We start from the raw sequence: 27,920 nt of genomic DNA, 5'->3' as shown, positions 1-27,920 counted from the left end.
AGTGAGAGAGCTGTGAAACTTTGTGAAGTGGTTGCTTTACATGTGAACACCAATGTGGTCTCTGTTCAACCCCATGTTTCCATTTCATTGTCCTTCCTGTACTTTTTTTTTTTTTTTTAACTTAAATCAGTGCATCCAGCAGCTCACCACAGGGGGGAGGAAGAGGTGAGGTTTTATCGAGACACCAAAACCAGAGGCAAGTTCTGGCATGACCCTCTGAAACAACAATCCGCTGCCTGACAATCTCATTGCTCTTAAAGAAACTGTTTTATTTTACTATAGTCTTGTTAATATGTCATTTGAATATACAACTGTATGCACCCAAAGCTACTACTTACAGTCAAGACCCAAATCTCCAAGTGTGTTAAAGCAGTTAATTAAAATAAAGTGAACGTCATCATTTAAGCCTGACCTGTGATCCCCTTGTAAGCACATGATAAAACTGGATCCCAAACACTCGGGCGAGTTCACTTGTTCTGCCAATGATGTCCTGCTGCTGGAGAAGCTGTATTGTGCTACAAGCACGGCTGATGTAGTGATCTACCACTTTCCACCTTGAAGAGCCAAATAAAAGAACAATGAAAAGACAAAAGCATGATCTGCCACATGGCTGTTCTGGAATGTGTTCAGTCCAGGGCCATGATATTAGAAGACTATTTGATCATTAAGAACAAAATAATTGTAGACAATTTGCTAGTGTGTTAATAGCGTCTTTGAGATTCAGGGTGTTAGCCTTTCTATGACTGCTCTTGCTCTCAGCATACAGACTTTATAGTGACAGTTATCCCGACATCCCTACCTGTGCAAGTGTGTGCTGTGATCAAACCAGTCAGATAATGTACGGGGACTGTAGAGAGGAAAACGCTGGTGCAGGAGGTGGAAAACCACATTCTCAAAGCTGTAGTTGTTCAACGCAGCCTAAAAAAAAGGCAACATCATGAAAAACAAACAAACAAACAAAAAACATCTGCTTTACTCAAAATATGACCTGTTCAAACTATCAGTTTAAAAAAATGCTGACTGAAAACACAGGACAACAAAAAAAGAATGTAAAAGTCAGGATTTAAGGTTACACATGGACATTGGATGCACTGTATATGAGAAAGGCAGTGGTAAATATTTTAAGGAATGAATAAAATATCACATCATAAACTCGGTCATGTGACACAAATATACCAAACATCATGATACTGTGTGAGTCACTGATGTGAGCAGAGGTTATGTACCTGTGTTTTCATAATTCTCCACAGGTTGAGGACAATGCGCCCCACAATATGGATCTCTGTCATCGTTTCAGCACCATACTCATCTCTCTCTGCAGCAAAGCTGTTTTCCTTTGAATCGCCTGAGGAAAGGATTAACCATCAAAAGTTTTTACTGTCATCCATGGACAAGAGGCAAAAAGAAGGATAATCTTCAGTTTTATCTGGAACGCCTACCGTAGACAGACTAAATATACAGCGCATCATTGTTGTGGAGGAAGAGCTCAGTTATGCATCAGTGTATGTTTACTGTTTATCTACTGCAAAGTGAACAAAGGCTAAATGTGTTCTTACCTGGCACACGTGAGAGCTGTTGGCACAGGTCGACACCGAGGGTGGACGCCCGCTGTAATAGGTAGCCCCAGGAACGCATCTGAACCTCATACCCAACCAGGATGTCTGGGTCAAACCTTTTCAGAGAAAGCAGTATGTTTCAGCACAGATGATTATCATACAGGTACACAGTTTTTAGCATATGACAGATTGTACAACTGGGTATCGCTATGGCCAACAATCATTAATGGCTGTTCAATCAACTGAATGTTAATATTTTGGAATTATTCATTTATTTGACTCTGAACCGTTGACACTGAATAACACCACAGTCTTTCACTAGTGCTTAAACCATTCAATTCACAATGAATACTCACTTCCTCATTATGTTAACAACTTCCTGGAAAAGCTCCTTTTCATCTATGGTGTAAGTGACCTTCAGTCCAGACACCCCTGACCTAACTAACAGGGGTGCTGTGTTTCCAGAAGCTGCAAACAACAGAGCTTTAGTAAGACTTCTCATTGTTACAGGAATACAACTGCTATTGTACACACAAGAAGAGAACAGCACACCTTGACCCAAAGCACGACAGTCTTTATCGACCACAATAGCACCCGTCAGCTGGGTCTTGTCAGAGTCAGGCAAGGGTGCATCAGAACTGAGGCAATAGAATAAGGCACATATTGGGTCAAATTCTGGGTCAGGCTCCAGGTCTCGGCGTGTCCGTGCATGAAGCTCCATACTCATCAGAGTTAAGTACTGCACCTGTAGAGCATTGACAGAGTTTAGAGGACACTGATCACTCCAACACCCACATCACTGGCAGAGATTCCAAAGCAGAATCTATTCTTTAGCTCAGTGGGTCCAATCTTATCACACACATAAAAAATAAAAACTATCTTCACTTATCACTCTCATTGTACTTTCTAACTTGTGCAGGTGCCTATGATGAATTAACAGAAATCGAGAGATTGATGTTTAAAAAAGTGTACATTAACCCAGCTTACAGAATATGAAAACAACAACAACAAAACTGATCACAATTTCTAATGCAACTCACAAGATGAACCCATTGTCTTTAATAGCTCACAAACTATGTGAGTGCAGCATGGTGCTACCACAGTGTCTATTAACACAATACAGTCGTGCTGAGATTATAGTTTGAGTGAGCAGTCTCACCTCATGCAGAGATTTAGCTTCCTGGAGGTTCTGCATGCTAATTTTGAAGCCATACGAGTTACAGATAGATGGACCCTCAATCTGTGAGTTGTCTTTCTTAGGAACATTCAAAGTGGTGAATTGATTCTGTGAGAGAAGATATAGATTATAAAATTTGTGGTTAATAAAACTGAGTTATACACTGAACATGTAGACCCAACAAGGGAAGTGTGAATTATCACATTTATAGGTTGTCAATAAAATATGACTAATCATTTTATATTTCAGGCTAAGAGCTGTAGATATAAAAGAATGATAGTCATAGACCTGACCTTCATCTGAGTGGTCAAGAGTACTCTCCGTAATGTATCCGTGTTGCTTCCCCTCCTCTGCAGAAGTCTCTGAGATCTGGGCTCCGTGTCTGTGAAAAAAAAAGAGAAAAAGAGAAGTTTTTTGTGAAGTGAAAAAAATCAGTGCCGGGAAGCAATTGTATGCAGAGGATGTCTTTCTATTAAATTTAATTAAATAAATTACTATCACAGACTAACAGTTGCACTGTGCTTGGTTAACCAATTATGCCATCTTTAATGGCCACGATTAAAATTCCACACTTCGTGCTTAAAAAAGTGCCCATTACTGAAAAAAAGATGACATTCTTACTAATAGAAGAGGACATTATTTTTAAGGAAGAAAAGCTGGGTGATGGTTGTTCTGAGCACATGAACAATGGGATTAAGTACCTTCCAGAGCAGGAGGGCTGTAGTCAGAGCAAGGTTCACCTTTGCTTTTCCTTCTTCTAGCGACAGGTGTGCTGTGCAGCAGGTAGGGGCTCAAACTGTTTCTATCCTGGGCCTTACTTGAGAAAGGAGATGGGCTAAGGAAGTCCTTTGGATGCCTGTTTTCGGGTGAGGGTGGATTATTAGATTCATCAAGACAAGGAGATACAGATTCCACATCCAGTCCCCCTCTCTCCACATTCTGAATTATGCAAGTGGGGCTTTGATGTGCAGTTTGCTGCCATGGCGGCAAAATGGGTGAATCTGGAGAGATGGAATTATCAAGCAAGCTGTCCTCTTTTTCCTGTTCCCGGGCATTTGTATCCAGAACACATTTCGAGTCTTTACAGCTAGATATAGATACTTCAGCCTCAACAGGGGATATGTGAATGGAAAGATCCAAGCCTTCCCTTTTAGTAGTCTGTAAGGCTAAGGCCTGCTCAACCCTGTCATTCTCCCTCTCTAAGAGAACTGAGACATGATGCTTTTCTGACTTCGTCCCCTGAGGCAACTTCTTGTCAGTTGACTTTACTTTGACTTGGTTCAGCTCCTCTGACTCTTGACCACAAGCACGTTTCCTATCTTTCTGAAGGCACTCAAACTGTTTCTTTGCTTGAAGCCAAAGCTGTACTCGCTCCCTACTGGGTGGAGTCCGACATGGCAACAGTACCACTTTCTGATCTCTGGTAGAGGATGGGCTCAAATCTGCTAGATCCTTCACAGATTTTGAGACTTCAGGTCCATGGGCTGGGGAGGAACTTTGACGCGTCATAGCAGCAAATGCAGTTTTCCAGAACTGCAGGCCTTCCAAAGACAAATCCCCATTAAACTCAGGCAACTCTGTTGCTACCCTGGTTTCCAAGGTTAACTTTCGCCCACCAATCTCTCTGAGGGGACAAAAACAAAATTATTCATTTTCCTCAGGGTATGGTATAAAATAGATTACTAAAGCAGTATAACACTATTCATAACCTCAGGTAAAGACAATATTGTGAAATAGTGAGGATGCCACAAACAGCCACGGCAGTTTTACCTGGGTTTCAGAGGTGCATCAGACGGATCACTGCAGAAGGGCTCTTGGTAGATAGCCTCTGAGAGGTCCAGCTCTAACAAAGTGGTCAGAATCTCCTCTCGGCTGGGAGGAGACATGAGGGGCTTCAGAATGCGAACTCCAGGAGCCCTCTGAGACTGACTGCCGGTCCTCAACTGTGACAATGAGCTCACAGAACGTGGGGAGCTGCTAGGAGTTGTTGATGTTGTTAAAGCATCATTAGCGTCCAGGAAATCCTCTGTTGAGGACCCACCATTATCAGCGAAAGAGGCAGAGCTTAAAGGGAGAGGCAAGAGTGGGTCAAAGCCAAAGAGTAAATCTCTCTTTTCACATTGAAAATCTTGAAAGTGGCTGAGGCCATGTATTTTTCCCAAGGAAGCCCCCCATTCTCTATTTTTAATTATCTTGTCAGAATCTAGGAGGGACACACTTAAATCATTGGGAATAGCTTCTCCATTATCTCCAGAGGACCTATCAAAGAGATCAGGACTGACAGTTCCCCCTTTGCCAAGTGCCTTCTCTGGTCTGATCTCTAATCCCAAAGCCATAGCTGGAATGGCATCCTGGTTGACATCGCTCAGAAACTTGTGTGGCAGGTTCTTGTCAGTCAGTACAAACTGGCTGCCGGCATAAAGACCAGAAAATGCTGTTTGCCCTATGGCATTTATATCAAAACTGTAATTATGGGGGATATCAGGGGACAGGCTATCCTCAATTGAGTAACAGCTATCGAAACCAGGGTCGGATAGAAACACGGGACTTTCATCAGACATTGGCGGCTCCTGTTTTACTAAGTCATCATGCTTGCTGTTGTTTTTTCTGCTTCTTGGCTTCTTCTCTTTTGGTATCTGTGTCTTTGTTGCCCTTGTTTTCCTTGGTGTGGATGATGGCACCCTCTTAGCTTTTGTCTGTTTGACAGGTGGATTAGATACATCTTCAGCTGCTTGAATAGCGGAGCACACACTGTTTGACACAAAAGTACTCTCAAGCTGACCTTGTCCTGCCTTCAGCTGTCTTTTCTGAAGAAGCTCCTTCAGGACAGCAAGTCCAGAAGGAACATCTGGTGGAGACATGGCCTCTCCATTTCTTAGACCCGAGTGAAATGCGTGACCTTTGTCAGCTCCATCAGTGCTACCACCCATGGCTTCTGTCAAAGGTGCTGTCACTGGAGATGTTATCTGAACTGAGGGACTCTCTACCTTCCCTTTTTTGGGCGGCCGCCGTCTTTGCTTTGCAGGTGTCTTTGGAGTTGTCTGTGATGGCTGTGTAGTGTCAAGGCCCTCTTCATGACTATCAGGCACAGATTTCAAGTCTGTGGGATTTGGAGAAATGGGTCCTGCTTGGAATCCCTGATTTATATTCTGAAGATGTGAACTGGATCGACTGTAAGTGATGACTGAGCATGGGTATCCAGTGGTGTGTGCGGCTGAGGATGTGAGGCTACCAAGTGAGCTTTTAACAACAGCGGGGTTTTGAGTGTGATCAGAGGCTGATGAAGCAAAAGCATTGTCACCCTGGAGTTCATCTGTCATGTTGATGGATGATTCATCTTTCTCTGATTTTAATTCACTGAGCTGTGTCAGAGTTTGTGAACTTTGGCCATCCTTGTTTTCCTTTGTAGATGCTTGCTGCTTAAAGGAAGTCAGGACCTCTGATGAGGGTTCACAGGGAGGCAGGTCATCTATGGGAAACAACGGCTGTGATCCAGCAGGAGCAGGGTTGTCTAACACGTCAGGTAGTTTCTTTCTACTAGGTCTCCTGGTCTTTTTAAGAGCAGTGAAGTCTTCATCAAGTCCTGTTTCTTGTGTCGTTTCATAATCTTTTTTCCGTCTCCTTGAGGTTCGGGAAGGTTTGTTAGGTATATTCTCCTTTATTTTTGACTCTTCCTCCGCTGTCTTAGATGTTTTGCCTCTTCTCTTTGGGCTTGTATAGTTAACTCTTCTTGATCTGACCCCCCTTCTTTTGCTCTGAACACCCACACCAAAGAGCTTTGTATCGCTGACTTGATAAGGAGATCCAAGACAAGGATCGTTTAATGGATTTATCAAGTGATCATTTGTGGCAGTTTCAAAAAGGGGGTCAGTGGGAGACCAACATCGTGGTGGTGTTGAATCGGTGGGACTAGGGGCCCTCTCAGAAAGATACCCCAATTCGACCATCACATCTGAGTATTCAGTACAATAATCATCAGTGTGGTCATTATAGCATGGCTGAGGGATTGGCAGTGTTGACAAGGCCATTCCTTTTTTAATGCCCTTGATCCTTTTCATTTTACTACCCTGTGAGCATCTGACTTTTGGAGAGGTGCTGAGTGTTTTCTTAGATGTTGCAGCAACTTTTGCCTTTCGTTTTGGGTGTTTCCTTACCTTTGGCTCAGGTAAAGGGTATTTGACAGCTGTTGACTCGGGAACCTTGGGCCAGAACTCCTTAAGAGGAGCAAGTTTACCATATGTTTCCAGCCTCTCTGGTGTCAATACTACGTGATGTTCTTCCACATTCACCTTGGCTAACTTTACCAACATATTCTTCTGACCTTTGAACCTGTTGATTATGATGTACTTGATGATAATTGGTGGCTCTTTTTTAGACATCTTTCTCCTTTTTTGTTGACCAGTCATGGCAAAATTATCTTTTAGACTCTCTCGGACAGCAAGAGCTTGTTTCAGAGAATGAGAACTTGAATGCTCTGCATCTTCACTCTCATAACTCATTTTGCGTTTTGCCCTCAAGGTATATTTGCTACCAGGTAAACTAGAAATCTTAGTGCAAGCTACTTTGGTATGTATATCAGAGAGCAGGGCAAGTCCATCTCCAGTAGTGGCTAAAGCAGGATCTTCAGTAACTGGAGGATCTGGATTTGGCTCTGATGTGCTTGATTCAGGTTTCTCATCAGTTTCCTTGCTTTTTGGACAGACTGGCCTGATTGAAGTAAAGTCTACACTGGGAGTCCCATCCATGGAACTGACCTTTTTATGACTTGCTGCACTACTTCTTCTCTTGCTTAATTTTAATCTGCACTGCCGCTGCTCAGGCTGCTCATGATTAGCACAGCCGTCAGCAGTCTTGCTTCCTATATACTTCTTTGCTGGTCTGGTGAGGCAGTTTGAGAGAATCACACTAGGGAAAAATTTGTAGTGTGCCTCCTGCTGAGCCACAATGGTCCTCTCGGTTTTGTTTTCTTGATAGTCCTCGTACCTTATTTTCAGCTCTCCAACATCTCCCTCTTCGCTATCCAGACCTGTCTCTCCCTCCTGAGGGGCCATAAGTTCATCCTCGTGCATTGGACTCGGAGCTTTATCAGGACTCCTACGCACAGGACTTTTGCTGTCCTTCTGACTGAGATCCTTCTCCGTCCTGGCTGGGCAAGTCCTTAACTCAGAGTAACGAAGGGAAAAACTTGTATGATTTGGTAGGACAGATAAGTGATTCTTCTCCACATTTTTAATACTGCTGTATTTTTTCCTGCTTTGAGTGATCTTTGCATTTCCAAAAGGCAAGCCGTCTGGATCTGATTTATTAATACCAGTGGTTTTATTCTCATTTGTGTGAGGAAGAGCACCAACTTTGTCAACACTGACCTGGGATACCTCTGCTCTATTGGCTATGTTACAAGGGATTGGATGTTTCACTGGCTGGATGTAAGGTTTCTCTTTGTTCACTTTAAGCCCTGTTGGACATTCATTGCCCTCTTGGCTTTTGGCAAGAAAATGTTTATCCGATTCCTCTGTGTCAAGAGAAAGAGATTGTCTATGCTCACGATGTTTGCAATCAAGGAGGATCTTTGCTGAGGAGGGGGGCTCCAGAGGGACTGTTTCAGCTGGAAAGGGATTCCTTCTCCCGAGGATCTTCTCAGTTGCAGTAAGTGATGAGTGTGTGTGGGAGCCTTTGTCGTTTAATGATGTATCTGTACAGATACGGCAAAAGAAATCTCATTACAAATAAGGAACTAAAAAAGCTTATGAAACCATTTCATCTATGAGTTTGATGAATGAATTTTACTTCCGATTGAACCCACCACTGTTTTCATCTGCTGCACCATCTAGTTGGGGTATGGAAAGGTCAACATAGAGTGCATTGTTTCCACTCCAGTCCATCTCTTCATCTGATGAAGCCTGCTGTTCTTCACTAGAGCTTTCATCAGCATCCTTCATACAGAGCCTGAGGAAGGAGACAACAAAGACACTGATTAAAAAATCTAGACATCTAATTAAACAATCCACAATAATGCTTCACACCAGGGAACCTTCATTGGCCTGTACAAGAGCTTTTCATATTTGCCAAAAAGCCAGTCCTAAACATCTTGGTGTAGACCAAAAGTGTGGAAGTAAAATGACATTGCAAGTTTAAAGAGACAACAAAATAACAACTAAAAAAAAAGAAAAATAAATAAAAATTAATTAACAGCGCTCTAGAATCTAGAAAGTTTCTGGAACGCACGAAGAAACCTAATCATATGAGGGACAACTTAATAAAAATGGAATTCCTAGCTTTGTTGTTCAGACCATTTGACAGATGGAGTAAAAAGGGGACTACCCCATACTTCAAGAGAGAGAGATAGTAACCTCTGTCTAGATGAGTGTTCTGGGATATCACTGTCCCATCTCTGTGACATCATTAGACTCATTTCTGCCTCCTCTTTCTCCAATTCAGGTCCTGCTTCTTCGTCGTCACTGTTATAGGGACAACTAGCACTTCCTGGCAGCTGCTGCTGACATGTTTTTCTCGGCAGGTCTGCCCCATACCCATCATCCTCTAGCCCAACAAGAAGGTCCACCATGGCCTGGTCTTGGCTGTTGTCTGGTCCAAAAGAGCACACATTTACATCACAATTACAGTAAATGTTCCTAAATACAGAGTTTAATCTATACAAGAACATCTTATTTGCTGTTCAGATAGAAATAGTGTCTTTACACAGAGGGGACACTGTACCAAGTATTGCAGAGTGGTTAGATGTCTGTGAGAGGGGAAGAAAGGTCTGGCTATTCTCCAATAGACTCAAAATAGCCTCCTCATCAACAACTGCCACTTCAGCTTCTTTGCTACATGGCCGTTTAGTGTCTGAATGGGATGGGGGGGGAGAGAAATCATTGTTATTACTGGAAAATACTGCAAGAAAAGTTGCATGACATTTTCAATGTGTCATCCCAACACACTTCTACCTCAAATGGTGTGTGAGGACAGACAAATTGGAATTATAACAGCTCAAACAGTCAATTTTAGCAACAAAACACAATGACAAATCAATAAAACAAATAAATCTATAAAGCCTTTTAAAGGAGGACAACAAATCTCACCAATTTGTGCATCTTTGTGCACCTCCACTTGACTAGCTGGAGGACATGGAAGATCATCTGGGCTCAGGACATCAGGGTGAAGTGACAGCTCAAGGGGAAAAGACTCGTCTTCATCAACATCTATTGAAGATCTTGTCTGGGTCCTGGTGAGAGAGACAGAAACTCTGAGAATGTTCTTGGATTTTATGTCTAAATTGAGGACACTATCAGAGTCAGGGAGCCTTCTGTGAGGAGGTGCCTATGTCATCTACTTCTATGAATGCCCATCTCTTCATCAGATAAAATGTGTGAGTGTATGATTGTAACTGAGAAGGGGGAAGAGGGAGAGGGAGAGAGAGAGAGTAAGAGAGAGAGGGAATTGGCAGAAGTCCAGCCAATCTTGTTCAGCTTCCAGAGACCATTCTTTTAGCTAAACTGTCCTGCTTCTCTGCCACTTCTCACACAGACAGCTGAGGAGCTGAATGAGTCACCAAACGATCACCAATTATTTCGCCTGCTGACTGACACAAAACGAGACGCAATATTATCACCTAAAAGGAAAACAAACCATCCAGACCATCAGAGTGGACAGTGTTAAGGGAATACCACACCTCTGAGTGTCTTAAAAGCACCTTTAAAAATTATGTGCAAAAAGCCATGTTGAAAAAGGGTTTCGAGAGACAGGCCAGTGCAAGGCTGATTCTTTTTGTGTTAATTAGTCACGTTGCTAATGGCTTCTGTGGCTCAGGGGCGGAATCCCTACTGGTGTCAGGAGATTGCGCAGTGATTAACACATCTCAGTGCTGTCTCTTTCTCTCTTTACTCCAGTCCTGTAGGCTTGTTAAAAGCCAGCCTGAACAGCCAAAATTTTAAAAAAAATGACTAGTACAGCCAAAATTTAAAAAAAACCCCAACATTTACTAGAAAAAAAGACATTTACTCTGACTAACCCATTCTATTCAAGCCAAACTTTTTTCACTTTGCTACACTTACGATAGACCCGTTTAATTCTTTCCTTCCTTGTTTTTCCATGGGTACCATGCTTTGTGAATGAAGGCCATCTGGGCCTTACGAAGCAAGATGCACAAAATCAAGTGTAATTTCTGACAGGAAATTCATACAGCCCTGCACAGAAAGTACAGGGCTGTACAACATTACCATACGAAACTCACAAAGAGCTAAACATAATGTCCCAAGCCATGCACAGTACTAGGTTGTATACTGTTGTTTGTATACCGCTGTATACCCAGTATGAGGAAAAAAGACACACAACCCAATCAGGGTCACTGAATTTTTTGTGTTCAAAACGAAAAACAAAAACAAAAACAGGATTATAACCCTACAGTTAAAAATCAGTGGGATGAAGTGGGGTCCCTTTATAACAAGTTTTACAGTGTGGTTACTCACACATCAAACTCATTTTCTCTCAGTATCTCCTTGAATCGCTTCATGAAGATTTTCTCACTCTCCGCAGGTTCAATATTCCCTCGATCTGTAACAATATTAAGCACAACAGAAATTCAATTAATCCTGCAAGCTGGATGGTTTTCACAGACAACCAAAGATTACATAATAATTCCCAGTGTATCATCTGTCAGAATTAAACACTTTCACACTATTGTTTTTCTAAGAAGGCGCTATTATTACTATGAATACATCATAGGCAATATCATCACACACTCTTATTATTTACACCTCAGAAGAGTTAAATGTGATAGCAATAAGACAGTCATTGATATAACTGAGCAGAGAGCGTCAATTTGCAATACACTGCGACACAAAGCAGAGTAAGTGTTCGTAACCCAACGAGGCACTGCACTTTCATCATTTGGAGAGACGAAACAGCTTTTTTTGCGGTCACACATGTTATACCAGCTATACCAAAACCAAGGATTATGCATCTTCAGAACACTAGCAATGATCTACTGAAGAGTTCTGATGGTTAAACTGAGATCCACACTTTTATGAAGATGACTGGAAAAAGCTAAAATCACCTTACCTTGAGATTCAGGAGTCTCAATTTGGGAGGCCTGGTTATTCTCCCTCCGCCTTTGCTTCTCATCCTCCCAAATTGCCTGAAGGCCGGGGTTCCTTCCGACCTGAACTGCAAAAAACAAGCACTTCTGTTAACATTTAAAATGTTCAGCTGATTTTAATAGATTTACACATAACCTACATCTCTGGTCCACAAGAGCTGACAACTTGCATACTTAAAAAACACATTTGAAAATGGACAAAATGTGATTAAAATTCTGTTTAGCTTAAGACACCCTGTGTGTTCAACCTAAACACAGCTTTATAAAGCTACCGAAATTTAAGGGTCAACCGAGCATTGTTTTGGCCGGTACTTAAAACCGTAGAAGTAGTATGCTGTCCATCGATTCGATGGTGAATGCCGTATAGAATCATGATTTATGTAGTAAGTCACACCAACCAGATCTGCACTTGGTGGCAGTTTCCCATGAAGTATAGTCAATGCTATTGAGTTTCATGTTGCGTTTTGCTACATCCTTACATCTCAGGCAAGGTCGTCCAATTCTACACGTGCCAACTGACAGCTGCGAGTAATGGAGCTGACGAGGCAGACGGTCTAAAGACATTCGTTGGAGGTGGCCTAACCATCGCAGATTTTGTTGGCTTAGTATCGGCTCCATGCTAGGGAGACCAGCTTTCTCAAGGATATCAACATTTGGAACTCGGCCTTTCCACGTTATTCTCATGATCTGGCGAAGATGTCTCATCATAAAGAGGTTACAAAATTCACTCTGTAACGTAATTTCACACGCACTCCTACTGCTCACTTACACAAACACGCGACCAAGGCTCAAGCTCACAGCTCTGGGTGCTCCATTAATTAATGAACCATGCATTTGTTTGACCAAATACAGACAATTTTTGTACCTTGCGGGAGCTCCATGCACTTTTTCTTATATAATGCTCAAATGTTTTATATTTTTACAAGTATTTCATGTACCATATGTTCATTTAAAGGAAGCTTTGAATGTTCGAGTTTGTTTTACTCCACATGTACATTTTAAACGCTAAAATTTTAATATTTTCTGCAAATGAATTGGCCCCAAATATTGGTCATTAGCCCTCTTGATTACTAATCATCTGTATCATTATCAAATTTTTATCTGTCGACCCTTACTGTAAATTAACTTGCCTTTTAAGCATTCAAAAATAGATTTCACATTTTGGGGAAAAAAAAAAAACCTGGATCACATCCCAACAACAGAATTATGTATTTATTCAGTCCATAAATGGATAAAATCTCCTCTCCCCTCTCTCTCTCGTCTCCCACACAGGGTGACTGATTCTGAGGAGGAAGCAGTCTTAGTGTTCTCCTGAGGGGGAGGAGTGTAGAAATGAACTGAATCCAACAATCCACTTTAATCACAGCAACATTTCAAATGAAACAGAACCAGCAGCACAGATCTAGGTTTAAAAAAAAAGAAAAAAGAAAGAAACACCCTCCTCAAAGCACGACAAAACGCTCGCGCTGAGATTGTTCGTGTTTCCAGACAATGACATTCTGTATAGTCAGTGCTGCCTGTTGATTATATTTTACCATTCAATAACAATAAAAAAACAGGACAGAAACCGCATGCAATTGCCCAGCTTAAAAGAAAGTAGCCTCAGGAAATCATTTTGTACCATAGCCAGACGAAACAAAATTTCTTTATTCTTACTTCCGATCTCCAAACGGTTGAGAATGTCAGCAGCCACAGCATCTGCCTCCAGCTCACACGTGCTCTGTTTCTGCACCGCATCCAGAACCAGCGAACTGAAGCACAGAGAGGCACGGAAACTTAACAGACACAAACACATCACATCCAGAAGCAAAGACAGGTGATACGCACACCACTTGTCACGCTCCCATTCACGACCCGCTCACCTCGGTAAAGCGTCCTCTTCCCAGCGCACAAAAGTTCCTCCCAGCATACTCTCAGACAGTTTGGAGGAGCAGGGACTCTTCACAGGACTACTGCCCATTCTGCCTTTGGGGCCCTGGTACTCTGATGTAGACACAGACTCACCTGAAACAGAGGTACAAACACACCAATTAGCAATCGCTATGTTTCATTCCTCCTCAGTCATTCTGTATGGAGGGTTTTTTTTTTCTTCCATCCTATCTTCAGACATGGTATTTAATTATGCTAAGCCTCAAATTCGCTGGTGAACTTTAATTTTGAATTGTTAACAGGTGAATTCAAACTGAGACAAATCTCAAGGCCTATTCTGATCAAGAATAAAAGAAATTCTGTGCTTTGTGGAATGTAAACAGGTGTCCACCACACCATCCCTTTTCTCTGGGGAATGGGGGCACTTCCAAGGGATTTCATTAATAGAAGGAATGGGTTTATCACTGAGGTCTTTGTATAGGGAGAGCCTTGCATGAAGTTGGTGGGAACCAGTTAATCTCAGGATGGGCTTTCCCAGTGCTTCATTAACTCTAATTCAGGCTATGTCACGCTGGGCCTGTGACATTGGTGCTTGGCCATTAAAAACAGAGATACCTGTCCCATCTCAGCAAGCTAGAGGATTAGGACCAGCCCGAGATCAAACAGGCTTTCTCCCCAAATTCTCCTTACAGCTATCAGACAGGAAGCCAAGCATGAGCAGGTCAAAGCTGCAGCAGCTCTAAGAGGCCACCTCCTACAAACCAAAGGGTACTGCATTGCTCCTCCTACGCCTCCTCCTCCTCCCTCTCAGAGGAAGTGTGCAGTAGCAGACAATTTTAACCGCAACATAGAAAGCATAACACTCATGTATTTTTCCTTGGCCATTCAGAAAGAGACGTGACCACACGTGCGGTTTTGGCCTACGTCTTCATTGGCCATGGGTGCATTGTGCTAAAACAGTGGAGTTCAGACATTGAAAATATACAGTTAAAATGCACAGGTAATTACACTTCAGTTTCTTGCTGGCTTGGGACACTTTTAGAACTTTTGGGGACACAAGACATTGGAGAAGTGGCACTGGTATAGCAAAGACTGGGATCTGAGTCTAAGGATAGGTTTGAAGATGTGTGATTTTGTGGGGGTTTTTTTTCTTCTATTTTACATCAACTTCATCTTAAATGCAAGACGCTTCTGCCACAAAAGAGCAGAGGCTAGCTGTTTCCTGTTGAACTGATGCAGAATGAGCTAAAGCAGAATGGTTTTCTCTCCACCAACACACAAACTTAAGAGATACAACCACGCGAGAGGAGTCGCACTGCAATGCATTCATGCCAAAACAGGCACCTTTACTCCACACATAACACTGTCACACGTAAGAAATGGATCACTTCAAATGTGAAATCTTAAACCTGACAATCATTTGTGGTCGTGTTTGAAATCCTGCACGTGTCCTACCTCGACTTTGACTGCGGCGGAACTTGACGGTTGCCAAGTTGACCAGATTCATGCCGTATAAGTTATAGTCGATAAAGAGCTGCAGCAGGAAGGGGATGTGGGCCTCATGTGGCTGGAAGCTCTTGTTCATAACGGCTCCTCCTTGTAACAGTTCGCAGACCCTGGAAATAACAGATCAGACCTCTCAGTGCCTCGCAAACCCAGGACAATGGCAGCTGGGCACTTTAAACCTCCCGGTATGTTTCATGGAGCGTAATCGTCAAAGGAAATAAGAAGAGAAATACATAAGTTTAAACCACAACAGTCTCTGGTGCGTTTAGATCTCTATGCTATTGGTGACTAGAAGGTCATAACCCTTCCTTGATAAATGACACTGTTTGAACACTGAACATTCAAACTATTCTAGCTTTGTTACAGGTTTGGACTGTTAGACCAGCTAGAGCATCCAAACTGCCTCATTTTCAGTGAAACTGGCTGAATTTGGATTTTTCTGTCTGCTCCACCAAGCAGAGGATAAACTTTAATTTATAAGCGGGTTAAGAGCTGTTGCAAGGAGAATACACGAGAGACACGTTTGTGTATATACGTGTGTGTGTGTGTGTTAAGGTGAACAAGGTGTGTGTGTGTTAAGGTGAACGAGGACTGTAGCAGACACAACACTAGTCTCTCCCTCTCTCCTACAATAGCAGTAGCAAAGCACATTCACTGTCTGACTAATGGTGTTAGGCACTATAAATAGACACACTGACACACTGACACACAACACACACTCACTCCTCTCCGTCTGTAATCCAGACGGAGTAATTACCTGCCCTGCCAGCAGCACAGCAGCAGTCACACCTAGCCCTACATCACTGACTAGAGTGTGAGGTCAAATCAACATCCACCTCACACAACACAAACCTTAACATGGTTCAGCCATAACCTTCACACAGTACAGGGTCAAATCAATGGAAAGGGTCTGGTCTAACTCTAGATGCAATTAATATTACTATTACTATTAGTTTAGAGGTCTAGCCTAGGTGTCTTGATGAAATTATCCTACTGATTTGTGATGAACTCAGGGATATTAACTTTCAGTGAAATGACTGTCTTCAAAAAAGCAACACCTCAAATTGTGTATACAGTTCAAAAGGATCACCAAAAGGTCATCTACTTTCATTCGCCTTGTTTACTTTGAGATCCCTCTCAAAAGTCATTTACTTCTATATTTACTTCCAATTACTACGACAGGAAATTGGAACAAATGTATTTTGCAAGTGGTATTCAAGTGAACATTTGTAAGTGTGAAAACGTGATGCTCATTAAGGCAGTGCTACTGTAAAAAAAAACAAAAAACAGGTGGAACTCATTGACCAGACCCTCAGTGTAAACACCCACCTTTTAACCATCTGTGGGTTGTAGAGATAAATCTTCATGAATGCTTTCTCTTTTGCATGGTATCCATAGAAAGGCCTGAGGAGAGGACAAATGAGGACAAGTTGAACTCTTTAGTACTCACTCAATGCATGAGCTCAAGTGCAGCAATCACCTCAGGAATAATAGCACTCAGTGTCTTACCAACAGCGTGGATATCATTCAGTTATTTTACTTTTTTTATTTCATCCTGCAGAAAACTCTCTACATAACAGGAGGTTGCACACACAACGTATACAACATATCTATATATCTACAGAAATATTCAACTACATATATGTGTGTACAGACACAATCCAACTCGCTGGTGGATTAAGAAGGCATACATATCATCCAATCAATTAACCCTTTGATCACTCACAATGCATTATCTTGACTAATTTGTTTGCTAGAGACTACAAAGGACACATTGTCATTGTCTTGCATCATGTTACTACATAATATACAAAATATTGAATTAAGCTGAATTGTATTTTTGTTGCCCTTGAGAATGACCCTAATGCTGTAACAGGACCATACTTGGGGCAGTGTTGTAGGAATTTGTTATCTATACATATTACGTTGTCAAATGAGATTTGGACTTTGGCAATGTGTCGTGGTGGCGTGGCGTGAGCAAACTAGTTAAGGTCAATTATTATGAGTGATGGATGGATTACTTCGAAGAATGCTGGGTGAATGACCTCATTCAATACAGAGAGGATTCAGTATCTGTGCCTGGATTCTTTGCTCTTCTTCCATTTATTCTGTCATTGTTAGAACGTTCTGTGTTGTTTTACATGGGGTATTTTAGCTATTTAATTTGGCTACTTTACATTTGTGTCAAGTAACAGTGTACCACATGAGACTTGTTTGCACACAGGACTGCTGGAGTCATAGGTTACAGATGATTTAAATCAACATCTTCAATTGCTCTTTTACTCTGTTGTCAGTACACATACTGTCTTCACTGCTGATGAAAACATCACAATACTTTGTCACATCTAAAAAAGCTTTTATTGGTCTTTTTTTACTGATCATCTGATATTCATTACTATTCAATGATTGTGGCATTGTGGTTCAGAGCTTTTAACCAGTTAAAGAAGGTAAACAAAGGATTCTGAGAGCTGACCGAATCCTGCCTCCCTGATTAGAACCATCGGGACATTTGAATTCATCAAAAGGTTACACTTAGATTTAAGGACAGTGCACATGAGCCAGTACAATCCCTGTCTAGTCAGTCACACCTGAATCCACCCAGATTTACCATGGGGAGACCCTAACAAACTACGCTGCCTTCATGGGTTTTTGCAGTTTTAAAAATACGTTCTAGACCGCTCAAGTCTTCAGTTAGTTAGGCAGGAGGACTTACATCCCAGAAACCAGTGTCACTTTAAAGATGTGTTGTGCACCGGAGGAGGGGTTGCCCATGGACACATTGAGGGCTCTGTCGATGCTGTAGGCAACCTGCCGCAGGTATCTCTCCGGCTGCTGTCCATAGCCGTCGTATGGCACGTAGACGTAGGGAAAGATGCCATGCAAGTGGAGACACGTCTTCTGCCCTGTAATCAGACACAGAGGAAGAACTTAATGAGGAGCTGGAGAGGAACTAGCCCAGCTTAATCCAGCGTGTGTATAAAAATCTCAGTAGAACCAGATGGGCATCTCATACCATAGCGAGGGGGAGGCGACTCCTAAAGCGACAGCGCTTTTTTTTTTTTTTGTTCTAGCCCTAATCCAACACACCTGCATCTTATATTCAGAGGTTTTGCGGGACCTTTATTAGCTGAATCTGGTATGTTTGTAGTGGTTTGCAACAAAAGCCTGAAAATCATTCTGCTTTTCTGGAGAAGTATTATATACACATGTACTAAATAAAGTTCTGATCTGGAAAAGAAATCAAAAAACCCCCAAAAAAACAGACAGATGGCCATGACCAGATGGAATGAGACTTTTTTTTTTCCCGGCAAGAACACGGAATACTTTTAAACAGACATATCTGCACCCATCTAGAAGAGTTCTAAATGTCACCTAAACAAAGATGTTACGGGATGTCCACTGGTCGAGATGAATCTGTTCTTTACCTGAGCACCACATAATTCCATCTACTATGAAGAAAAGAAAAGATTTTATTTAGTCATGAGCTGTATTACATAAAAGTCTCAATCCTAAATAACCCTAAATGACTAAATGTGAGCACTGAAACACCTAATGACAAATGTCATTCGCTTGTGCAAGCCTGCCCGATTCAGATAAACATTTACAGCATCAGACTGAATTATGAGGGTGTGGCTAGTCCTTTTATGGAGACAGTTAAAGCCACAGTCTGAGTGGAACAGAGACACTCTGGCTATGAAGAAGACAGGGACCAGTAAAACTGTTCCAGCATAGTTTCCAAGCTCTGACACACACACACACACACGAACACACACACACACACACACACACACACACACAGAGGCACATGCTGGCTTTCTAAGACAATGCCAGACTGAAGTGTACACAAGAACACCAAGGCTGTAACCGACTACAGAGATCTGTGTGAACTATACCATTACCTGAACAGCTAAATGGACAGAAACATAGTTTAACACATGGCTAAAGTAATGGCAGATTAGGTCATGGCATGTGCCAGAAAAAGCAACTGTTTAATGTCACTCAAGAGAGGACGAAGGAGAGATTGAGGAAAAATCCATTTAGCCTCTGTAGCCCACCCAGCGAGTGCTCAAGTCACACAAACAGCACTCCCGTTCTTCATATAAATGACCTGAAATTTGATATCATGGAACAACAAAAGAATACACAGGATGTTGCCGTGGAGATGTCAGTGTCTGAGTCACAGTCCTGATGTTCTTCATACAAATCCCTTTGGCTGAGGACCCCCTCTGCAACACACCAGCACAAACTACTCACCACAAGCGCAGCCTACACTCCCAGCTCTGTGAATTTCCATTGGCGACCAGAAGGAGAGGAAGACAGTTCTCTGAGGTAAAAATGATGCCAAGTGTCCCTCCCTTGTCTTTCAAATGACTGAACGTAGCCCTAAGACTTCAGCATACAGGATAAAAGGGATAAAAACATATATGTAAAAGGAAGCCAATCGTGACACCTGATAATTGTGGCGTGGAAGCAATCCAAAGGACCAGTGAGTTATATGTGTGTGAGTTCTACTGTCTCTTAGCACAGGATACGGTTCATTTTAGCAGAGACAGAATCCTTTTATATAAAGGCCAAACATAGCACAGGTCTGTACTAAAAACAGACAAGAGATGCTTCTGTGACATTTCTATGAACCAAAGCCACACACGATGGCACAAAAGGATGAGACAAGCTGAATTCTCAGGGCTGCACGTGTTCACTCAGATGGAGCCAGTGCTGCGTGTGAGCTGCTGCAGTTGCTAGGTAACAGGGCTGTGGAGCTCTAGCATCAGATAGGCACCAGGGAGATATAAGTGAGTAATTCTTTCTACCCAGCTGGCTGAGAGAAAGAGAGAGAGAGAGAGAGAGAGAGAGAGAGAGAGAGATCTATGGAGTGAGACTGCTGTCTGCTTTATAAGGCTCTGTCTGTCTGAGCACTGCCATCACTACAGTTTAGCTGCCAGACCACTGGGCTTAAAATCTGTGAATGAACAACAAGGGCGTGAAGGTGCCTTCGCCGCTTACCACTGAAAGAACTGCTACCGTACCAGAACAGCACAGAGCAAAACAAATCCATACCGTAGTAAACTCCTCAAGGAAGAGGGATTTTCCTCTTCTAAATACAACTCCAAGCGTCTCTCTGTGTGTCCTCAGGACAATTGCCCACTCACACAAGGCTTCCTCTGCCATCAGTCAGTGTTAGCACAACAGCAGGAGAGACACCAAGCTCCTTTGAGGGTCTTTTGTGTGGTCTTCTGAGGCACACGAGGGGAGAAGAGGGGTAAAAAAAAAAACCCACCTAAAATAAAGGCTACAGGTGGAACTCGGTCTGCACAAAGCCTTGGGGAACAAACTGCGGAAAGCTTCTGCAATGCTGGGTGTGAGAAAAACAACTACAGTTCTCACAACATTATCAAACCCTTTTTTTTTTTTTTATTGCAAATAAAACGCTGTGGTGCTTTTGGTATGACTTTCAAAAAGTCGCTCCTCCATGGCTGATCCAGACACATAAAAAAAAGGTAGCTCCTACTCTTGAAACGATGAACATGCTCAAGATAAAAATGACACTGTATAACGTGCAGTATACCCAGTGAAATGACCTCTACTCATTATCACTGGAAAGGTGTACGCATGTTATGCAGCTAGCGTTGACTCCAACACATTTCAGTAAGCTGGACAACAAGGGTCTTCTGGTCTGGTCAGGACTCTCCACTATTTAAAAACAGTCATTGCTTGTTTAATTACAGCCGAAGGATTCGTTTCCGGCCAAGAGCTGTGTCCCTCACGCTGCCAAGAGGACACAGAGGAGTCTATGTGCTGGGGTAATCAAACACAACCTCTGTAAGTTCATAGTACTGTTAAAACACCTGTAGCTCGGATTCAGAGCTTGAGAGAATTGCTGAAACAAAGCAAACACCAGATCCATATCACCATGACTGTGAGGTTAAGAGGTGTCCCCACACAAAGCCCCCTGTGTTTCTCCGCGGTGGGTGAACAGGCACACGGCCAAACAGATGAGCTAGAGAGCAAAAAGAATTTAGGAAAGAGAGACAGTGAGACACAGAGAAAAGAAACGGAGGAGCACAGAGGACAGAGTCTTTCTTAGTTTCTTTCTCCTTTTTCACAAACTTCATTTTTTTTTTTTTTTTGCAGGAGACGACCAGAGCTCCCGTTTCCTTTAATTCCACTATATCAGACTATGTCTCCACCCCTCCCCCACCCAGTAACATTGGCGCAACAGAAGTGCAGGTGACATCTGGATCACACTACAGCAACAATGCATCAGGAGTCGCACCAATGAACGCGCTTACTGCTTGCACGGCAATATTTGCTCCATAGTTTTTCCACACTGTCATTTTCTCTAATGAGCTAATTGCTGAAAGCTATTTCATTAAGCTTTTGCCATGGCAGCCTGGGCTGGTAGCAAATTTATGACAGTGAAATGTCTTGACACCGCTACGCTTTAAGTGAATAAGTAAATAAACAAAATAAAAAAGGCACAGCATTGAAGAAACCTCTGCTGTCTAACGTACAGCGTCCTGAACAGCCGTACAGTACGGAAACAAAGAAGCGGACGCGGAGCCAGACCTCATGCGACGTTTCTCTGTCTCACCAGGGGAATTAGCATGAGGTAATTACGAGCTAAAAGATTTAGGGAGTACTCAAAGTCTTCAGCAGATGGACCACTGCTCACAAAGACGCATCAGGTTTTACTCGGGTCTGTTTGAATCTAATATTTTCATTACGCGGTGGAGGATTTCCCTTAGATAGCCATTTTAAAAAGAATACAGATTTAATATGAATCACAGAATCAGTTCAGCGACCAAAGTAGTGGTTCTTTTATCATCTTACAAAAAACCGGTCTCTTGGAATTTTATGTATTATAGCTGATGTTTTCACGGATTTTTGCTTATCTCATACTTCCAGTTTTAATACATCTGCAAGACTGTGTGGACAAGGTAAGACCAGCTTTTCCTTTTTGAGAAAGAGGTACAGAGTGTTCAGCATAGCATCTGTAACCACGTGAAAAGAATCTCCACAAGTCTTTAATACAGCTTATTATCTTGACAATACAAATAAAATTACATTTTGCAGTGTTTACATGCTGGCCTTCAGACAAACTGTCCCCTCTCCCTGCCTCTGCTGTAATAAAACAAGAATTCTCTGAATTTTTTCCTTGAGTGTCACTGGTTCAGTTCCACCCCAGAAACCCAACTCTGCGTGATTTCATGGTGTGGGAAAGAGACTGTAATCTAGTCTAAGACGGTTGTGTTTCAGTCTTTGAACTGTAAGCGGGATTGCCTCATTCCAAGGCCATTGCTTCTCTGGCCTTTACTTTGTACATGCAGAAGAAAGAGAAAGAGAGAGAGAGAAAGAGAAAGAGATGGAGAGAGCAAGAGAGAGAGAGAGAGAGAGAGAGAGAGAGAGAGAGAGAGAGAGAAGACAAGCCCAGTACCACTGACCTCAGCTCTTATCAGTTTTCAGTCCTGGAATGAAGTGAGAAAACCTTGCCTCTTTTGAGTGACAACAAAGCTTTTAGTTGGACTCCAAAGAAGGGAACCTTACCCAAAATCCACCTTAGCGGTGCCAAGCACAACCGTCTGTTTTTCCTACTCACTGCCCACCCTCACTGTACAACACTCCCATTCCAGGCAGTATTCTGACATGGAAGAAATGAGGTCGTCCTAGAACCGTGCCAGAGAAGCACAGAGGAACGTCCGACTACAGCCAGGCAGTCAGCATGACTCTTCAAAAAAAAAAAAAAAAGTCATGAGAAACTCACATGTACTGACACAGTTTACTCTACAACTGATGAAACAGCCACATCGACAATTCACGCCACCATGCATTTTTATTCGCCTCCTCACAGCAGTTGCTATACTATGCACTCAAGCATTTGAATTAGCAGCCATTTCACCATATGGCTTTTGAGGCAGCTAGTCACCGTTTTGCTCCTTGAGCTTTTCACCTCGCTGAGTTCACTTTCTGTGTGTGCAAGGAGTGTCACCTCCACACACACACACACGCACACACACACACCCCTATGCCAGGGAACCGTCGTGGAGCTTTGTATCACCACGATGATAACTCATTTCAAAGACTCATTCCAAAACCCCTCCTGCTCAGCGGTCATCCATCTTAAGGGTGGCATATGAGTGGGTCCGATAAATCTCACCACCTTCATGAAATGGCTGAGAAATGCAGCTAACAACCCGGTGTTGTTGATGAAGAGCCAGGGTAGGATTGTGAAATCTGAAGGGGTTACCTGTCTTTGAGTTAGAGGAAAAAGGCATCCATCCTCTTCACAAGGCAAGGTAAGCTAATCTTCAAAAAAGTAAAAGCTAGAAGCCACATAAGAGAACAGGGAAATCAAGATGTTTGACACACAAAGAGTAAAGAACAAAAACAAATCTAATGTTGTGAAGAGAGTACCCTGTCCCTTTCAATAAGAATAAAACATCAATACTCTAATGTTCCATTTGACCATCACCGGAAAAGTGTGTGTTTGTGTGTGTGCGTGTGTGTGTGCATGCGTGGGAGGCTGATGCAGTGCAGCCGCTGGTTGGTCGATCAATGCTTTCCAATCTTTCACCAGACAAGCAGACACACATAAACACACAAAACAAATTAAAAATCTGTACAGGATCACTCAAAACAACAGCCTTCACCATTAATAAAAGCAACCTTACACCAGTGGCAGTAGTGAAGAGAGAACATTAAAATAAACTGATATTTTATGCAAGTGTGGTACAGAACCCATGAGGCCAAAGTCGCAGCGGGTTGTGCCCTATCCGGAGATACAGTGGCAGTGGCCGGTATAAGTTATACACTCAGAAAAACAGAACATCCCTGAGAACTGAACTGAAGTCAGCAGTCGTTCGTGCTTGGATCTCTACGTACGTAATGCAGCTTGATATCGTTTCAGTGAGTTTCCTGCAGTCTGGTCATTTCTCTCTAACACACCATGCAACTGCAGTGACCTGGACTTTTATTTGACGTAACCCGGTGCCCTCTCTCCAATTCCATCCATCCAAGAGAAGCTCCATCTCAGCACAAGAGAGAGAATGGGAGAGAGAGAGAGAGAGAGAGAGAGACCTCTGAAGAAGAAAAGACAGAACTCTATGAACTCAGCTGCTTCATTTCCCACATGCTACAGACAAATCCTCATCTGTTTGACCGCAGTCCTCCTGCTAATTACGGGCAGCATCTGCCCTACGGCAAAATCACTACACAGGACAAAAGTGGATGTATTCATAGACCGGGGGGGGGGGGGCACAAAGATTCTCATTCAAATATTTTCCTCAAACACTATCTTAGACGAGTAATTTACATCGAGAATTCTGCATTCAAAGAAAGTTTCTTTGTGATTATGGGGACTGAGCGGACCTGTGTGGAGAGAAAGGAAGAAGGAAAGGAGAAAAATTGATCAGAGGAGGGATGATTGACGCCACAGACTGGACACAAGAGGAGTGTTACATTGAAGAGAAGTGTTACATTGATCATGTGACTGATTAAACTCACGCCAAATCACATAAACCCATAGCACCTATGTATTTTGAAAGACTGCAAAGCCAACGTCTGCATTGCGTAGTTCCCGTTCCTGACAAAAACCGCATAGAACTAGTAAGCATCCATTTTTTTTTCACATTTCAGAGTTACATATAGCATAAAATTTGCATGTCTTACTGCAGACAGAACAGTATCTGCATATTCAGACGTCGGGGAATGGAAGCTCCGCTCACTGCTACAGAGGATATCACGTCAGAGACGGTGATTGTTTTAAAATTCATAGAAGCAGTGTCTGACAGCACATAAGTGGTACGATCAAGCCAGAAAACATGAGACATTTCACTTTAACATGTCTGCACAGGTTTTCCCTTTGCTTCACATCTGGCAACTTTAGACAATTTTAGATCTGTTGTCTTTGCCACATCTGAACACCCATCAGACACTCAATTTGTGTGTGTGTGTGTGGGAGTGTTTGTCTGAATATGTGAGTGAGAGAGAGAGAGAGAGAGAGACAAACACAGAGAGAAAGAGAGAAACCCTGCGATATCAGGAACAGTAAATAAAGATAAAAGCTTAGACGGAAACCTTTTGAACAACAGAAACATGACATAGCCTATAGCCCTATACAATGTAACTCAACAAGCAAGGAATGACAAGGCAATTAAAATAACTACAAATCCTTGCAAAAAAAAAAAAAAAAAGAAGAAGAAAAAAATCAGTTCAGCCTCACTCAGGTAAGAGCTCACTGTAATAACATTTAGACTATTCAGTGAGGATTCAGTTGGATTGTACATTTCCAATAATTCTGTCTGAGGCATCTCAAAAACAAGCTGTGCTATTTTTAGCCTCTGGGCTCCCAGAATGCTTCTTTCCCTTTTATAAGGCAGCACATTAGAACCACCAAGGTTCGCTGCATTACCAAAATTGAGAAAAATTGGGCCTTTCAAACTTTGGTATTGTTTCATTGACTTAGTGTCTAAACGTGCTACAACCTGCAGCAAAACATTTTCGTACTAGACGTAACACATATAAGCGATTAAAAAAAACAAAACTGCAAGATGCCGTTACACAGTAGTTGTCATCAAGTAACACAACTGCCAGGTAAACACTGCATCTGCCAACATAAACTAGCCTAAAACCCACTATCCCTGTATGTTGACATGGCTGCCAAAAAGATGCCATGCCAAAACTGTCAGATAAGCACCGCATTTTAAATTTAAGTTCAAAGCCAAGGGGTGCATGCGACCTAGTGGAGGCTGCTTACCTGTCTGGGAGTGAACTGTCCGAGACCAGGATAGTTCATAAGAGGTGAAGGAATGTGTGCTCGACTTTTAACAGACTTCACTGTTTTCTTTTGGGGGTTTTTTTCCTGGATGTGGACTGACTTATGAAAAACTAGAGTTTAGGCATGTCAGAAGATAGCAGGTGAAATGTATGCTTCAAATGTTTAGAGAACAGGAGCTACGAAGCTAAAACTAGTGAGTGCAGAGGTACTGTCTGGCAGTCAGACTCTTTCTCCACCTCAATCTGAATGTATAAGGTTAACACAACAGGGCTCTTACTGATGTGCATACTATCTAGTGAAACTGCGAAAACAAACGTTGATACCTGAAGCTGTGTTAAATCGGCTGAAACTGTGACAGGATGGCCTTTACAAACACATATGGATGACTGATAGGGGGCTGAGGTCTTGGTGACACAAACACCCATATATAGATTCATTTTTACCACTCAGGGGTAATGCACAAAAAAAGGATCAATGAATTCTGATAGGCAGAGGCAAAGTCTGAACCATGGTTATTTTATATATATATATATATATTTATTCTGTGTGAAGTCAAAGAGAGACTCTACTCAAATCTGACCTTGACTGACTCCATCTGTAGCCCAGTCACGCCGCCTGGTGCGGATGACAACTCAAACAGACAAACCGTCACGGCACAACACACCGGGTCGTGTTCCTTGATGCAGATAAACAAACCAGGTCTGTGTCATTAAACCATACAGCCCCTGTCAACCTTAGATTGTGATGATGAATACAACACCACACACATACTATAAATTACAACGATACACAGCTTACAATACCTTCATTTCCTTTCTTTGTTTCGTTGTCTGTGCTTGTGTTGCCAAATAAATGTAACCATCTGCAGATTCATTTTTCTCCACCAAAATATCTTACTAAGAGCAATATTTCTTCGGTTTGTTGCGTAACTAATTACAGAGTCATAACAACAAAATCCACCAAACTGTCTGCAGGCAGCAGACAAAAGATGAGTCAGGGGTCTTCAACCCACTTTTAGTGACTACTACAGTACAGTGCAGTAGAAATGAATGTGTGAACTGTCTCCTCTCTGGTGACAGAAAAAGAAAAATGAATGTGAATATTCTGCTGGACCATTTCTTTTTTTGCTGCCTGTGAGCGAAAACGCCAGCGCTATGCATTTAAATGGCCGCTGTGAGACGCAGGAGGAAGCTATAAAATCCATCAATCACCTGGACCGAAACACCGCATCAAGGGTGTGTACATGCTGGTACTCAGACAAGATCGCAGGCACGCCAGTACAACCCAGTCGCAGTCCAACTACTGACTACAGCCTGACAACCTACCAATGAAAAGAGAAGGCCCTTCTGGGATTTTGAGACATGTAAATCACGTTTAACGTCACTGTCGACTTCATCGTAAAATGTCAAGTTGGGAGAGACTGATATTCCAGAGAACGAAAGATCGCACGGTGAATCGGTCTGAACACAGAAGCCAGTTCGCCACATGGAAAAATTGCACAACTAATGTGGGCCTCCCTCCCCGTGAAAAGACATACTACATAACTCGGAGAGAGAAGGTGCACGCTAAGGAGGTTCTATTACCGTCACCGTGCAGAAAGGCAGGCGAGCTACGAAACATCGACACTAAGCAAAAGAGGATTAGCAGATTGGACCTGAACTGGGGGCTAAAGTCTTGAAAGAAAAAAAAAAGAAAGAAATCGACAAAAACTGCAGAACACAAAGATTCACAATAGCGGGACAAGTCTTTCTTAATGGTTAATAAATTCCAGAGCATGCTGAGAAAAGACGGCAGGGACCCCAAACTTCAAATGGGCCTTTTAAACTGCTAATTGCCATCCCTGTCAAAGGAAACCCCTGCTCCTGAGGTCCCTCTCAATGACATCAGAGCAGAGGATTATCTGAGGGGTTAAAAAACACAGCCTTCAGGAGTTTTACTTGG

General features: G+C 42.5%; 1 protein-coding gene across 1 annotated transcript in view; it reads right to left on the bottom strand.

Moving 5' to 3' along the window:
* The window catches only part of rev3l (REV3 like, DNA directed polymerase zeta catalytic subunit), a 36,715-nt gene that overhangs the window by 5,660 nt on the left and 3,135 nt on the right, over positions 1 to 27,920 (bottom strand). Inside the window, exons 2-22 of the mRNA XM_030772122.1 lie at positions 17,919 to 18,108; positions 16,535 to 16,609; positions 15,167 to 15,315; positions 13,693 to 13,834; positions 13,487 to 13,581; positions 11,794 to 11,898; positions 11,202 to 11,286; positions 9,816 to 9,958; positions 9,451 to 9,579; positions 9,084 to 9,318; positions 8,537 to 8,679; positions 4,504 to 8,425; positions 3,435 to 4,357; positions 3,027 to 3,115; positions 2,716 to 2,841; positions 2,109 to 2,301; positions 1,913 to 2,024; positions 1,557 to 1,672; positions 1,227 to 1,345; positions 800 to 918; positions 413 to 554 (exon numbers count right to left, since the gene is read on the bottom strand). Of these exons, the coding sequence (XP_030627982.1) occupies positions 413 to 554; positions 800 to 918; positions 1,227 to 1,345; positions 1,557 to 1,672; positions 1,913 to 2,024; positions 2,109 to 2,301; positions 2,716 to 2,841; positions 3,027 to 3,115; positions 3,435 to 4,357; positions 4,504 to 8,425; positions 8,537 to 8,679; positions 9,084 to 9,318; positions 9,451 to 9,579; positions 9,816 to 9,958; positions 11,202 to 11,286; positions 11,794 to 11,898; positions 13,487 to 13,581; positions 13,693 to 13,834; positions 15,167 to 15,315; positions 16,535 to 16,609; positions 17,919 to 18,108 (7,352 nt within the window). The remainder of the gene's footprint in view (positions 1 to 412; positions 555 to 799; positions 919 to 1,226; positions 1,346 to 1,556; positions 1,673 to 1,912; positions 2,025 to 2,108; positions 2,302 to 2,715; positions 2,842 to 3,026; positions 3,116 to 3,434; positions 4,358 to 4,503; positions 8,426 to 8,536; positions 8,680 to 9,083; positions 9,319 to 9,450; positions 9,580 to 9,815; positions 9,959 to 11,201; positions 11,287 to 11,793; positions 11,899 to 13,486; positions 13,582 to 13,692; positions 13,835 to 15,166; positions 15,316 to 16,534; positions 16,610 to 17,918; positions 18,109 to 27,920) is intronic.

The sequence above is a fragment of the Chanos chanos genome, chromosome 4 (assembly GCF_902362185.1).
Source record: "Chanos chanos chromosome 4, fChaCha1.1, whole genome shotgun sequence".
NCBI classification, from domain to species: Eukaryota; Metazoa; Chordata; class Actinopteri; order Gonorynchiformes; family Chanidae; genus Chanos; species Chanos chanos.
Note: the sequence above shows the minus strand (reverse complement) of the source record. Positions and strands in the feature narration are given on the sequence as shown.